The sequence below is a fragment of the Oncorhynchus keta genome, chromosome 23 (assembly GCF_023373465.1).
Source record: "Oncorhynchus keta strain PuntledgeMale-10-30-2019 chromosome 23, Oket_V2, whole genome shotgun sequence".
In the NCBI taxonomy this organism is placed as follows: Eukaryota; Metazoa; Chordata; class Actinopteri; order Salmoniformes; family Salmonidae; genus Oncorhynchus; species Oncorhynchus keta.
Genome location: NC_068443.1, coordinates 23,075,342 through 23,089,779, shown reverse-complemented (window position 1 = coordinate 23,089,779; position 14,438 = coordinate 23,075,342). Strand labels below are relative to the sequence as shown.

The window sequence follows — 14,438 nt, the reverse complement described above, 5'->3', positions numbered from 1 at the left end:
GGCATCATATTTCTGTCATGCTGCTTTGTTGACAACTCTAACCACCTCGCGACCCGGGTATTCAGACAATCAGTGGCTGCCACTGTGACTGATGTGTCTGTGACAGTAGCATCCAGATATGTTATGTGCATGATAGCTAGAGCAGTAGTTAGTGTGACACCCTTCCATCTCTCAGTCCTCCTCCTCACATGTTTTTCTTCTCACCCCTACTTCCCACAGTCCCTTGTGACCAGTATACATACACATCCCCTGAAGGCAGAGCCCTGCTGACTGAGTGTCCTTCCTCTTACTAGGTCAGTTCGCTCCTCTCTGGACTGCTGTACACTCCAGAACCAGGCAGATAACAGCTGGCTGTAGCTGATCGATATGTGCTTGATGACCTTTTGACCTTGGTGAGGAGGACATGAGATATTCTGAATATCTGTTTAATGCCCTTTGAATATTGACCAGAAAACTGAAGTACACTCATGCATCTCTACTCGTATTTACTGTAAACAAACATTTACAACAAACTGAAAAGATATTAAGCGTGAAATACATATTCCTCCTCTTGGTAGAAAAAGATACAATCAAATGTTGGTCAATAGCTACTTTTCTTGTAAAAGTGGTTGTTATTCATAAGAAACTATGATGAGTTTGAGGAATCAAGAAATAAAGAGACAATCGTTAGCTTCAAAATTAGCATTTTATTCGGATTGTTGGGGTCAGATGTATCATTTGTATTCCAGTACATACGATTATCCACAAAGCTTCAGACAAAAACCTTTCCCAGTCTTAAAGCTGATTCAGTAATTAGTGCCAACGGTGGGTACCACAACACCCCACCCACACCCTTTTTTTGGTACAAATTCAAACAGTTGTGCTGACAAGATAGCAATTTTTTCATTTTTTTTGTTCCGTTGTTTCTTCATTTTTTATAAAATACTTTCTTAACTTATCTTCTACACATGTAATGTCACCTGGTTTTTATTTTTTTGCTTTGTAAATAACATTTTTTCATCGTTTTTGTTATCGTGAAAAGATAAAAACATGCAAAACCTTTAATTTGTAGTCCAAATTATACATTTACAAGTTCAGAACGTTTTGCACTGCTTCATAGACTACATCAAAAGAAAAAAAGAAAAAAAAAAAACATTATGTACACATTTTCTTTACAGTGAAGAAAAAGTTGAAAGTACCAGATGATGACCAAGGCAAATGAAGTGTACATGGATTAGAAGAAAATAAACAGTTGCTGTTTTTGTAAAGTACTACACCACTTCAGAAAAAAAGAAAAAAACGTATTCCGCTACAAAAGTATCATTTATGACTCCCTTTATTTGCAACCAGCTGCATAAGTTATATGTTTTAGTGAAAAAAGTCCAAAATTCTAGCATACTGTACAGTGCTGTTCTCAGTTGTTTCTCCCCATCCAGGTTAACAAAAGATCCTTCATCATCTCTTCCTCTTGGTAATTCACTTAAATAATCATTGTCCAACAAACAGCAGTATTGTGTAACCAAAAAAGCATGTAGAAGCATACCATAGTTTAACATACTTAATGTTTTGAAATCACTCCAAAAGTCAGTACCATTAAAGCCTTGAACATAAAACTAATCATTCAGATCCCCAAAAAATGTACAAAAAGGCACATTATATCCCAGTGCTTCTGTACTGTGAAATTCAAGTGTAACTGAGCGCTCTCAACATCAATGATCCAAACAGTGACAGTTCACCAATGTTCCCTCCCCTTCTCCAAAACCATGGACCACATTTCAGCGTATGCCTAAGCCTTCAACAAGCATATGTATGCGTAGACTACAACAATAAGCCTAGATTGGTTGTTTTTGAAAATATTTTGAAATTATGCTGTAATTTTTTGTACTTTTCTGTCATTGTTCCTGTCACCACTCGGTCAGGGGAATATCGGTAATCAGAACCTGTCCACGTCCATCGAGAGGAAAACAAAATATATTTTCTACTTTCCTGGGTTCACCATTCTTTGTCAACTTGTTTTTTTGTAGGTCTCGTCTCCTAGTCATCGCTCCCTCCGTACATGTCTGCCAGTTTTCTGAAGCGAGGGCCCCAGTCGTTGAGGTAATCGTAGTCCTGGTCCCCTCCGCTGCTGGAGGAGTTGAGGGAGCTTAGGGAGCCGGCTGTGGAACCACTGCCCTCGTAGTCGAACACCAGCAGGGAGTCGTAGGGCGGGGCTGTGGGGTCGTTGTCTGCTGCCTTTAGTCCCTGGATGGACAGGAGGAAATAAAAAAACACAGTAAAATGAGTGAGGAGATTACGGCAATCCAGTCCACCACGACAGACCCAGTCCCTGTCTGACGACAGCTACAAGATACCATTCACATTCACAGACATGTTCTTATCCCCCACTTCCACCTACACAGGCTAATATTAGACACATTATCTTAGTTCTCCTCCCTTCTACATGACTGTCCGTCTGCAGCACAGCATTTTGGCTGTGATTCTCCCTGATGTTTCTGGCATTCAGGATTATCTAGAACTTGATCGAATGCTGAGATTGAGCATGACCAAATGCCTCAGCTCACTGGAAGGCTGCCACTGATGAGCTGGCCCTCCATCCTCAACCATCCTTCACTCCCCTCTCCACAGGCGCTGCCTGAGGGGCTTGGAGCGCTGAGAGGAGGAGATCACTGTAGTCGCACTGACAATATGGTAGCCATCGCCACCACATTCTGGACCATGATGTAGTACTACATAACCCCTCCACTTCATGTGTTTAAGTTTTGCCCTAAAACTATGAATGAGGACTGGGGAACGGTGAAGAAGTGCAGAGCAGTGTGTGTGTGTGTGTGTGTGTGTGTGTGTGTGTGTGTGTGTGTGTGTGTGTGTGTGTGTGCGTGCGTGTGTGTGTGTGTGTGTGTGTGTGTGTGTGTGTGTGTGTGTGTGTGTGTGTGTGTGTGTGTGCGTGCGTGCGTGCGTGCGTGCGTGCGTGTGTGTGTGTGTGTGTGTGTGTGTGTGTGTGTGTGTGTGTGTGTGTGTGTGTGTGTGTGTGTGTGTGTGTGTGTGTGTGTGTGTGTGTGTGTGTGTGCGTGCGTGCGTGCGTGCGTGCGTGCGTGCGTGCGTGTGTGTGTGTGTGCGTGCGTGCGTGCGTGTGCGTGCGTGCGTGTGTGTGTGTGTGTGTGTGTGTGTGTGTGTGTGCGTACAGTATATGTATTTGTTCCAGTGCGTGTGTTCCAGAAGGTAGGTTGGGATTGGGGGGGTTTCCATTTTGAAGACTGTACTTAACATTCCCAGAAACTCTCATTGCTGCGTGAGATGTCCTTATGGGTTGCTATTGTTTTCATAGCCCATTCCTGGATGTATGTAACGGCATTCCTCCTCCTCTTCTGAGGAGGAGAAGCGAGAAGGATCGGAGGACCAATGCGCAGCGTGGTAAGTGTCCATAACTTTTATTATAAGATATAAACTGAACACTATGAAATATAAAACAATAAACGTGAACATGAACACGAACGAAACCCGAAACAGTACCGTGTGGCAACAAACACACACACGGAAACAAACACACACACGGAAACAAACACCCACAACTCAAAAGTGAAACCCGGGCTACCTAAGTATGGTTCTCAATCAGAGACAACTAACGACACCTGCCTCTGATTGAGAACCATACTAGGCTGAACTCAAAACCCCAACATAGAAAAACACACATAGACTGCCCACCCCAACTCACGCCCTGACCATAGTAAATAAAGACAAAACAAAGGAAATAAAGGCCAGAACATGACAATATATTGCTTATCTATCATTGGAGATGTGCTCTGGCCATGAACTGCATTGGGTTCAGGCCTGAATCCGATCTCTTATCACTGCTACTGAAATCTAACAAATAATAACCGAATTAAAAGAAACCGAGCACAACAGAGTCACGACTAAGCCACTAGGCTCATTAGAAACATGTCAGATATGTATTGGAGCTCTTTCATTTTGTTGTTACAACACCACTACCACTTTCTCTCGCGCTCTATGTCTCTCACGCTCTCTGTCTCTCACGCTCTCCGTCTCTCTGTCTCTCTCGCTCTCTGTCTCTCGCGCTCTCACTCTCTTGGTCTCTCTCACTCTCTGTCTCTCGCTCTCTCAAATAAAGGATAGATTGAAACAAAGTGCCTCGACGCTTAGTGATTATTTTCCACTTGTTAGCCTTCACTAAATGTTTGCTCAGGGCTGTGGCGCTGATCATTTGGTGGGAAATATGACAGAGGGATCGTTCATTACAATTACTGCCATCACTGGTCCGGTGGATAGAGCCCCATCCGGCATAACCACCACCCCACTGGCAGTGTGACAAAGTAAGCCAATCACAAAGCCTCATCCTCCTAATTCCACTAAGATTGAATCATCCACTGTGTGAGAGAGACAATAGTCAATTTTAAGAAAACATTGTGCTGTCCTGTCTTTCCTTGTCTACCCTGCCTTTCTCTTCTGTTCCACTGCTCACAATACAGGTCTCTGATTGAATTGAATAACATCCTATTCAGAGATTCCAGAGAATGCCTGCCTCGCCTGGTTCACCAACTACTTCTCAGACACAGTTCAGTGTGTCAAATCGGAGGGCCTGTTGTCCGGACCTCTGTCAGTCTCGGGCCACTCTTTTCTCTGTATACATCAATGATGTTGCTCTTGCTGCTGGTGATTCTCTGATCCACCTCTACGCAGATGACACCATTCTGTATACTTCTGGCCCTTCTTTGGACATTATGTTAACCAACCTCCAGATGAGCTTCAATGGCATACAACTCTCCTTCCATGGCCTCCAACTGCTCTTAAATGCAAGTAAAACTAAATGCATGCTGTTCAACCAATCCCTGCCCACCCGTCCAGCATCACTACTCTGGACGGTTCTGACTTAGAATATGAGGACAACTAAAAATACCTAGGTGTCTGGTTAGATTGTAAACTCTCCTTCCAGACTTACATTAAGCATCTCCAATCCAAAATTAAATCTAGAATCCGCTTCCTATTTCACAAACAAAGCATCCTTCACTCATGCTGCCAAACATACCCTCGTAAAACTGACCATCCTACCAATCCTTGACTTTGGCGAAGTCATTTACAAAATAGCCTCTAACACTCTACTCAGCAAATTGGATGCAGTCTATCACAGTGCCATTCATTTTGTCACCAAAGCCCCATATACTACCCACCACTGCGACCTGTATGCTCTCGTTGGCTGGTCCTCGCTTCATATTCGTCGCCAAACCCACTGGCTCCAGGTCATCTATAAGTCTTTGCTAGGTAATGCCCCACCTTATCTCCGCTCACTGATCACCATAGCAGCAGCCACCCATAGCACAGGCTCCAGCAGGTATATTTTACTGGTCACTCCCAAAGCCAATTCCTCCTTCGGCCACCTTTCCTTCCAGTTCTCTGCTGCCAATGACTGGAACGAACTGCAAAAATCACTGAAGCTGGAGACTCATATCTCCCTCACTAGCTTTGAGCACCAGCTGTCAGAGCAGCTCACAGATCACTGCACCTGTACATAGACCATCTGTAAATAGCCCATCCAACTACCTCATCCTCATCCCCATACTGTTATTTATTTTATTTATTTTGCTCCATTGCACCCCATTATCTCTACTTGCACACTCATCTTCTGCACATCTATCACTCCAGTGTTAAATTGCTATATTGTAATTATTTCGCCACGATGGCCTATTTATTGCCTTATCCTACCTCATTTGCACACACTGTATATATACTTTTCTATTGTATTATTGACTTTATGTTTGTTTATTCCATGTGTAACCATGTGTTGTTGTTTTTGTTGCATTGCTTTGCTTTATCTTGGCCAGGTCGCAGTTGTAAATGAGAACTTGTTGTCAACTAGCCTACCTGGTTAAATAAAGGATTTAAAAGAAATTGCAGTAGCAAGTTTCTCTGTTCATTTCACCAGTTGAAATGTTGAATGGAAAAACTTTCCTCTCCGATAACATTTAAATCTTAAATCTAAAACTGTGTGAACTTTTTGTCCAGCACCTGTTGCCAACAAAAGCGTATGTGTATGGTGAGGCTAATTTCCCAGACATTACCTCCCTGAGCAGGAACAGACTAAAAGCTGAATAATAGACTATTGTTGGCCACTCCGAGGGAATAAATTCTTAGGAGGATTTGAGACCTATGCTTCAATTTTAACTCCACCTTTTTGAATTAACTGCCAAAGGCTCTGTAGGCATAGGGTTGTGTGCACACTCCAGAGTTTGAGCCCAGACCCGTAACCCCACCCTCACCCCCCTCCAACCCCTCTCCCAGGGCAGTCAGGTCAGATTCCAACCCCAATGACCACAAGGCATAAACTAGCTGCCAGCAGGGTGTAGTGGATAGAATCAACCATGACCGCCTGTCTGTGTGTGTTATGGGAAACAGGCTGACATGTACTGCCTGTAATGTGGATGTCTTGGTCAGGATGCTCCGACCCACAACATCTTCCTGTCCTTCTATAGAAAGAATACATTTAAACAGCAGACTTTTCTCTGCTCCAACAAGTTGCTCAGTTTTGCAACTTTTTTTTGCTCACTGGGCAAAACACTCAAACTCACTCTATATAAATTGAGCTGACAGGAGCATTAAGTGTATTCAGGACTTTTCTGAGAGAGCGAAGGAGGGGGAATGGGAGAGATATAGCGTGAGTAGGGGAAGCTGAGCTGAAAGGGCAAGTTCTAATCTAAAAACATGGGAATAGGCCAAAAACTGGGAGAGGGAGAGAACTCACTTTGTAATACTGTGAAAGTATTGTCTGTTGGAGCTGGTGAAGAATACATGACTGTCTTTTTCATTATAAATTCCCCAGCTGGACTCAATGGTGGCCTGAGGCAAGCGAGGCCATGTCGAACAGAACAGGGTGCCTCAATGGAAAGCCAATGTGCTTCTCTTTCTCATCACACTAGATATCTACAGAGCGACGTCTAAAGCTAACTCCATCCCGTGCTACATGGCGTGAAGTGAAAAATAAAATGATCTACAAGTGAACTCTTTGAATAATCATAATAACATTTAGCTCATTTAAATTGGACACATATAAATAGTGAAGTTTTATCAATGAAAATAAAATGTGAGGTTTCCATCGAGAAACCTTTTTTATGAGCAAATATTGGTCATGTTATGTGGTCCTCCCACTATGACTTGTTGGAAAACCATGCAGTTTATTAGGCTACAGATTAAATAAGTTATGATGAACTTCACAGGGTGGTGAAAGTGCAACGTGATGAGCTTGATGCTCCTTTCAAATAAAAATTGAGGGTCTATTCGGGTGACATGATAATCGATGCTTGGCTGAAGTTTGACAAATACAAATATCTCATAATGTAGGCTATACGTGGACTGTATCTGCACTGGAGACCCAGTTGGCTAGAGCGCAAGTGCCAATACCAGAGTGGGCACACTATATAATGCAACATTTTTTTGTGAGAAAAGCATCCGCAGAGTTAAAATGCAATGGAAACCCATTTCACTTTTATTTTGTATTCGGTACATATGGACTTGACCAGAAAAGGCATTTTTATGTGCACTGTGTCATCACGCACAGCCATTTATCTGCAACAAGTCAATTTGATGGGAACACATCTCTGGTGGGAGAATGCAAGTTGTTTTTATGCGGATTTTAGAATATTTGCATGAAAATCTATTGCCAATTAGATCGAAACCTAGTTATATTCATGTATTTTTAAATTCAAAAGGGAAAGTTTATTCATGAAAATCATTAACCTTTCATTTTTATATTTGTATGTATTTTGGATCCCCATTAGCTGCTGCCAAGGAAGCAGCTACTCTTCCTGGGTCCAGCAAAATGAAGGCATGTGTCTGCTTTTGTTTCAATCAATACTTCCATGAGTACAGGGAAAGAGCTTGCTAATTTAACCTCAATGAAATTCAAAAGTGAAGCCAGCACCATCTACCTCAGTTTTATTTTGTTTCGAAGCGTTCACTTCATTTCACTAAATTGACAATTGAATGAAATCCTTCTCTAAATCCTCCTGATTTTGACATTGACAATGGACTTTGAGAGGGAGGCAATTTCCTCTCAACGTTGCATTACTCTAGATGCTTTTTTTTTTACCTCGTTGATGAAGTCTCCAATGTCCCCTGGGTGTGGGGCTGCTGACCTTATAGGGTACTGGGGCTCGGGGTGCAGCGGCCTCTCGTCCATACGCCGTATCCCCACGGGTTTAATGGCATCAGGCTCTATCGTGTCGGGCTGCTGGAGCTGGCTCAAGTCGTAATCCTAGAGGGGAGGGGGAGAGGCAGATGGGAGTCAGCAAGGAGCCAGAGATAAGTGTATATCCTCACAGAGCTGGGGAGAGGAGCTTGGCATGGGCAGAACCCCCCCAACCGGGTTCAGACTGGGATCCATACACACCACAAGAGGTTGGTGGCACCTTAATTGGGGAGGACAGGCTCATGGTAATGGCTGGAGTGGAATCAGTGGAATTGTATCAAATTCATCAAACACATGGTTTATATGTGTTTTATGCCATTCCATTTACTCCATTCCAGCCATTATCATGAGCGACCTTGTAACATTAGAGCAAAAGAAACCTATCAATGGGTGGACTTTAGATTGTTTGTAAACATGACTTAAGACCGCTGTTTTTAACAAGATCCAGCGTCAGGGTCAAGGCTAAGAAACAGAGCATCAGTCGACAAGCCAGTTGCAATAGAGAGGTGTTCTCCTGGAAGGGTGCGCAGGAAACTGTTCTGCTGTAATCAGCCCTAGGCACGGAATAGCGGATATGCATAAGCCATTAATTATCCTATTAACATTGCCAAGGCAACCTGACTGGCTTGTTTGGTTTGTGCAGTGTCGAGAGAGAGAGAGAGCGAGAGAGAGAGGGAGAGTTGTGATGTAGATGAGAAGACAGCAGTGAGGAGCTGGACTGATATGCTATCAGAGAAGATATGATGGAGAGAATGCCATGGAAAATAGCTGTGTTTAATAAGTGTGTATGATGGATTGTCCCTCAGCAGATTTTCAGTAATCCATCCATCTCTAATATCCCCCTTCAAAATTGTCCCTGCTTACGTGCACATATAACTATGCACATTTACACGCTCGATCGCACGCTCACACACACATACACACAAACAAACACACACAAACGCACACACATGCAAACATTTGCATGATTAAAGGTGGACCATATAAACATACAGTGCCTTCAGAAAGTATTCACGCCCCTTGACTTTTTCAACATTTTGTTGTGTTACAGCCTGGATTTAAAATGGATTAAATTGAGATTTTTTTACTGGCCTACAAACAATACCCCATAATATCAAATTACAAATTAATAAAAAATGAAAAGCTGAAATGTCTTGAGCTAATAAGTATTTCATCCCTTTGTTATGGCAAACCTAAATAAGTTCAAGAGTAAATATTTGCTTAACAAGTATGGTAGAAAATGATGTTATAATACTGTTATTGCATCGAATAAGGTTTCTCATTACTCTCTCATCTGTGTCTGTGTGGACTGATTTGGGGTGGCAATGGATTTATGATAGCTTGGTAATAAAACTTACAGCCTGCCTTCCATAGAAGGTGTTTGTGTACTATGAGGTAGCAGGGAAGAGAAGGCTCTGGTATGGACAGCTGATGAGAAGAACCTCGTCTTGGAGGCCAAACCCTGGTTTCTATACAATGAGAACAGTCTTCACAGCAGATACTATCTGATGTGAATTATTCATTTATTTTATACAAATCCTAACCTTTTCACCCATTCCAGACATCTGTTGTTTGTCACATATTCAGGAGGATGTGTCTTAACTATAAAATGGGGTGGCACAGTTCTGCTCACTGGGCTCTCAACGGTTAACTACGGGTGGTCATTGACCAGCTCCATTATTGCAATAATTAATCAATATTAAAGTATGATTGTTTGAAGAAATAACAAAGTCTCTCTCACTTGGTTAGAATTTCCACCACACAAGTCACTTAATAAGTTGCATGGACTCACTCTGTGTGAAATAATAGTGTTTAACTTTTTTTTTTGAATGACTACATTATCTCTGTGCTCCACATATACAATTATCTGTAAGGTCCCTCAGTCAGTGAATTTCAAGCACAGATTCAACCACAAAGACCAGAACGATTTTCCAATGCCTCGCAAAGAAGATAACCTATTGGTAGATGGGTCAAAAATAAAAGTTATTACACTTTGGATGGTGTATCAATACACCCAGTCACTACAAAGATACAGGTGTCCTTCCTAACTCAGTTGCCGGAGAGAAAGGAATCTGCTCTGGGATTTCAATATCAGGACAATGGTGACTAAAACAGTTTCATGACTGAACTCGAGAATCCAAATAGGTCAGATCAGGTTTGCAATGACTAACTTCAATCAGATCCCCTTTCACCCATAGAGGGATAGAACTAGTCGGTATTGACACTCACGCCCTGTTTTAAATCAAGGGAGAAGATCCAGGCCTGTGCTCTCAAAATTCACCAAAGCAAAGTGCTTAGTCTCAACAGACCTTTTCCCGCTGAAACTCAAACATGATCAAAAGCGAATACTGGAACAATAATTTGAACGTAGAATGTGGGGTAAAGTCAGAGGCGATCTATATAACACTAATGTCATGTTTGTTATTTTGTGAGGTCATTAAAAATGTTATAAAGGAAATACTGTAACTCCAAAAGTATACAAACTACATACAGTTGAAGTTGGAAGTTTACATACCTTAACCAAATACATTTAAACTCAGTTTTTCACAATTCCTGACATTTAATCCAAGTAGAAAATTCCCTGTTTTAGGTCAGTTAGTATCACCACTTTATTTTAAGAATGTGAAATGTCAGAATAATAGTAAAGAGAATAATTTATTTCAGTTTTTCTTTCTTTGATCACATTCCCAGTGGGTCAGAAGTTTACATACACTCAATTAGTATTTGGTAGCATTGCCATTAAATTGTTTAACTTGGGTCAAGCATTTCGGGGAGCCTTCCACAAGCTTCCCACAATAAGTTGGGTGAATTTTGGCCCATTCCTCCTGACAGAACTGGTGTAACTGAGTCAGGTTTGTAGGCCTCCTTGCTTGGACACACCTTTTCAGTTCTGCCCACAAATTTTCGAAAGGATTAATATCAGGGCGTTGTGATGGCCACTCCAATACCTTGACTTTGTTGTCCTTACACCATTTTGCCACAACTTTGGAAGTATGCTTGGGGTCATTGTCCATTTGGAAGACCCATTTGCGACCAAGCTTTAACTTCCTGACTGATGTCTTGATATGATGCTTCAATATATTCAAATAATTTTCCTACCTCATGATGCCATCTATTTTGTGAAGTGCACCAGTCTCTCCTGCAGCAAAGCACCCCCCAAAAAATATGATGCTGCCACCTCCGTGCTTCACGGTTGGGATAGTGTTCTTCGGCTAGCAAGCCTCCCCTTTTTCCTCCAAACATAACGATGGTCATTATGGCCAAACAGTTCTATTTTTGTTTCATCAGACCAGAGGACATTTCTCCAAAAAGTACGATCTTTGTCCCCATGTGCAGTTGCAAACTGTAGTCTGGCTTTTTATGGCGGTTATGGAGCAGTGGCTTCTTCCTTGCTGAGCGGCCTTTCAGGTTGTGTCGATATAGGACTCATTTTACTGTGAATATAGATGCTTTTGTACCTGTTTCCTCCAGCATATTCACAAGGTCCTTTGCTGTTGTTCTGGGATTGATTTAAACATTGATGTAAACAATTGTTGGAAAAAATGACTAGTAGATGTCCTAACCGACTTGCCAAAATGATAGTTTGTTAACAAGAAATGTGTGGAGTGGTTGAACAACGAGTTTTAATGACTCCAACCTAAGTGTATGTAAACTTCCGACTTCAACTGTAGATGAAGTTTCCATACTGTGTGTTGTGCATGTAATATGTAAAAAAATTGGAAAGTGTTTTTGTTTAGAGAGGGATGTGTTTGAAAAGTTATAAGAGATTATTGTTTTCCATAACATTGCACAGTGAGTAATCACCACCCCAAAGTGAGGGAGTGTGCCAGCCTGCCGGAACCGTCCCTTTCGAGGAAAATATATAAATAAAGAAATTAACACAGGAGACCAGAAAAAGCATGAAACGGTAGCTACATGTTTAAAATGGTTAGAACTTTGAATCTCAACACGAGGTGGAGATGATAAACTCACCTCCAAGCTCACAACTGGAGCTCGGTACACAAAGGAGTGAAGACGGGAGAAGGTTTCAGACTTTACCTCTCTCAGGGGTCCCTCGATCTTTTCCTCTTGGCCATTTGGCACAGCGCAATAAGGCGCATCTTCGCCAACAAAGCCAAAGCTTGGATATATGGATATATTATCGAATAGATATTAGAAAAACACCTTGAGGATGGATTCTAAACAATGTTTGCCATGTTTCTGTCGATATTATGGAGCTAATTTGGAATATTTTTCAGCGTTGTGGTGACCGCAAATTCCGGCCGATTTCTCAGCCAAACGTGAAGAACAAATGGAGCTATTTCGTCTACAAAAATAATCTTTTGGGAATTTTTTTTACTTTGGCTGTCTACCTGGAGGTCTCGTGAGTGAAAACATCTGAAGTTCATCAAAGGTAAACGATTTAATTCGATTGCTTTTCTGATTTCCGTGACAAGGTTGCCTGCTGCTAGCAAGGCATAATGCTATGCTAGGCTATGATAAACTTACACAAATGCTTGTCTAGCATTGGCTTTAAAGCATATTTTGAAAATCTGAGATGACAGGGTGATTAACAAAAGGCTAAGCTGTGTTCCAATATATTTCACTTGTGATTTTCATGAATAGGAATATTTTCTGTGAAAATGTATGTCCGTTGCATTATGCTAATTAGTGTCAGATGATGACAACGGTCCCGTTCACAGGATGGTGTCACTACAGGTTAATCTCTTGGTCCTGCCTGGCACGCAGGCGTCCCATCTAGAGCTCTGGAAATGCAAATGCGCTACGCTAAATGCTAATAGTATTAGTTAAAACTCAAACGTTCATTAAAATACACATGCAGGGTATTGAATTAAAGCTACACTCGTTGTGAATCCAGGCAACAAGTCCGATTTTTAAAATGCTTTTCGGCGAAAGCATGAGAAGCTATTATCTGATAGCATGTAACACCCCAAAAGACCCGCAGGTGACGTAAACAAAATAATTAGCATAGTCGTCGCTACACAAACCGCAAAAATAAAATATAAAACATTCATTACCTTTGACCATCTTCTTTGTTGGCACTCCTAGATGTCCCATAATCACTATTGGGTCTTTTTTTCGATTAAATCGGTCCATATATAGCCTAGATATCGATCTATGAAGACTGTGTGATAAACGGAAAAAAATAGCGTTTCATAACGTAACGTTAAACTCAAAGCGGGAAAAAAAAGCGTAACTCAAAGCGGAAAATGTATCATCGGAAGCAGAGTCCACTTTGAACGTTGATGCTTTGTTTTCTGAGACAGGAAGTGTCTAACGGACAAGAGAAGTTAATCTTAGCTTCAGTATTGCATGACTCCAAGGAGGAGGGAAGTTGCTCACACACAGAGACTGCTGGCTCAAAATCATGAAATGAATAGTCTATCAGGTCCGCTGATTTAATGTGACGAGATCTCATAATATCTGCTCCTGTCGACAGATACTTCTTGTGGGTGACTGTGTTGCAACCAGTATTAGGAGAAGACAGTGTGGTCAGTGGAGACAGCACGGTGACCACAATTGGTTGTTTTTCCAATCCATCAGTGGGACAAAACGATCCATCAAGTCTGCTCCAAGTAGCAGGAGTTCAATGTCGAGGCTGGTAACATTCACAGGGTAAAAAAGCGATACATTTTGGAAGTCTAGTATCAGCATGAGTCACATTGTGAGAGGCGAGGAAGTTGAGTTAAACCTCAAAGTTTAGTTCCGCATCGTACCGTTTTTAATCAACGTTTAGCTGGGTTCACAGTCCTTTTGAGATCATTGAACTATATTTGAGAGATGAGCAATATCGTCGAGCCCAAATTAATTAGTGCATCACAGGTTAAGCAGTCCTCCAGGACGGTTTCCAGGTAGCGACTTTCAGAGTTGCGTTCTGTAGTTATATTCCCCACAAAGTGGAGTGATTGTTCACAACGGCGTGATGTGCCATTTGTGTTCATGGTGAAAACAGATAGACTTATCGGAGTTTGAGTGGAATTGGCTATTGCAATGTTGTTTACCTTGTGTGTTACAACATTTGTATCGAAGTCTATTGTCAAAGCCTGTGGGCTTGTTTCTGGATCAAGCGTGCACTGGATTGGGTTTCGAGTGATATTGAGAGTTATTGAATTGTTTACGTCCTCGCTAATGGTGTTAATTCCGGCGGACCTGTTCTCCGCAAATTCTACGCCTAGTCATGGCAACTTGTCTTTTTCCTCCTTCTCAATTTTTTGGGCGCTTCTGTACTTCTCTTAGCAGAACTTTTAGAGTATTGGTTTATGTTCTG

General features: G+C 41.8%; 1 protein-coding gene across 1 annotated transcript in view; it reads right to left on the bottom strand.

The window, feature by feature from the left end:
• Positions 1 to 666: 666 nt before the first annotated feature.
• LOC118402527 (cadherin-2-like) overlaps positions 667 to 14,438 on the bottom strand; it is a 104,023-nt gene continuing 90,251 nt past the window's right edge. Inside the window, exons 15-16 of the mRNA XM_052476877.1 lie at positions 8,072 to 8,236; positions 667 to 2,220 (exon numbers count right to left, since the gene is read on the bottom strand). Of these exons, the coding sequence (XP_052332837.1) occupies positions 2,014 to 2,220; positions 8,072 to 8,236 (372 nt within the window). The 3' untranslated portion in view covers positions 667 to 2,013. The remainder of the gene's footprint in view (positions 2,221 to 8,071; positions 8,237 to 14,438) is intronic.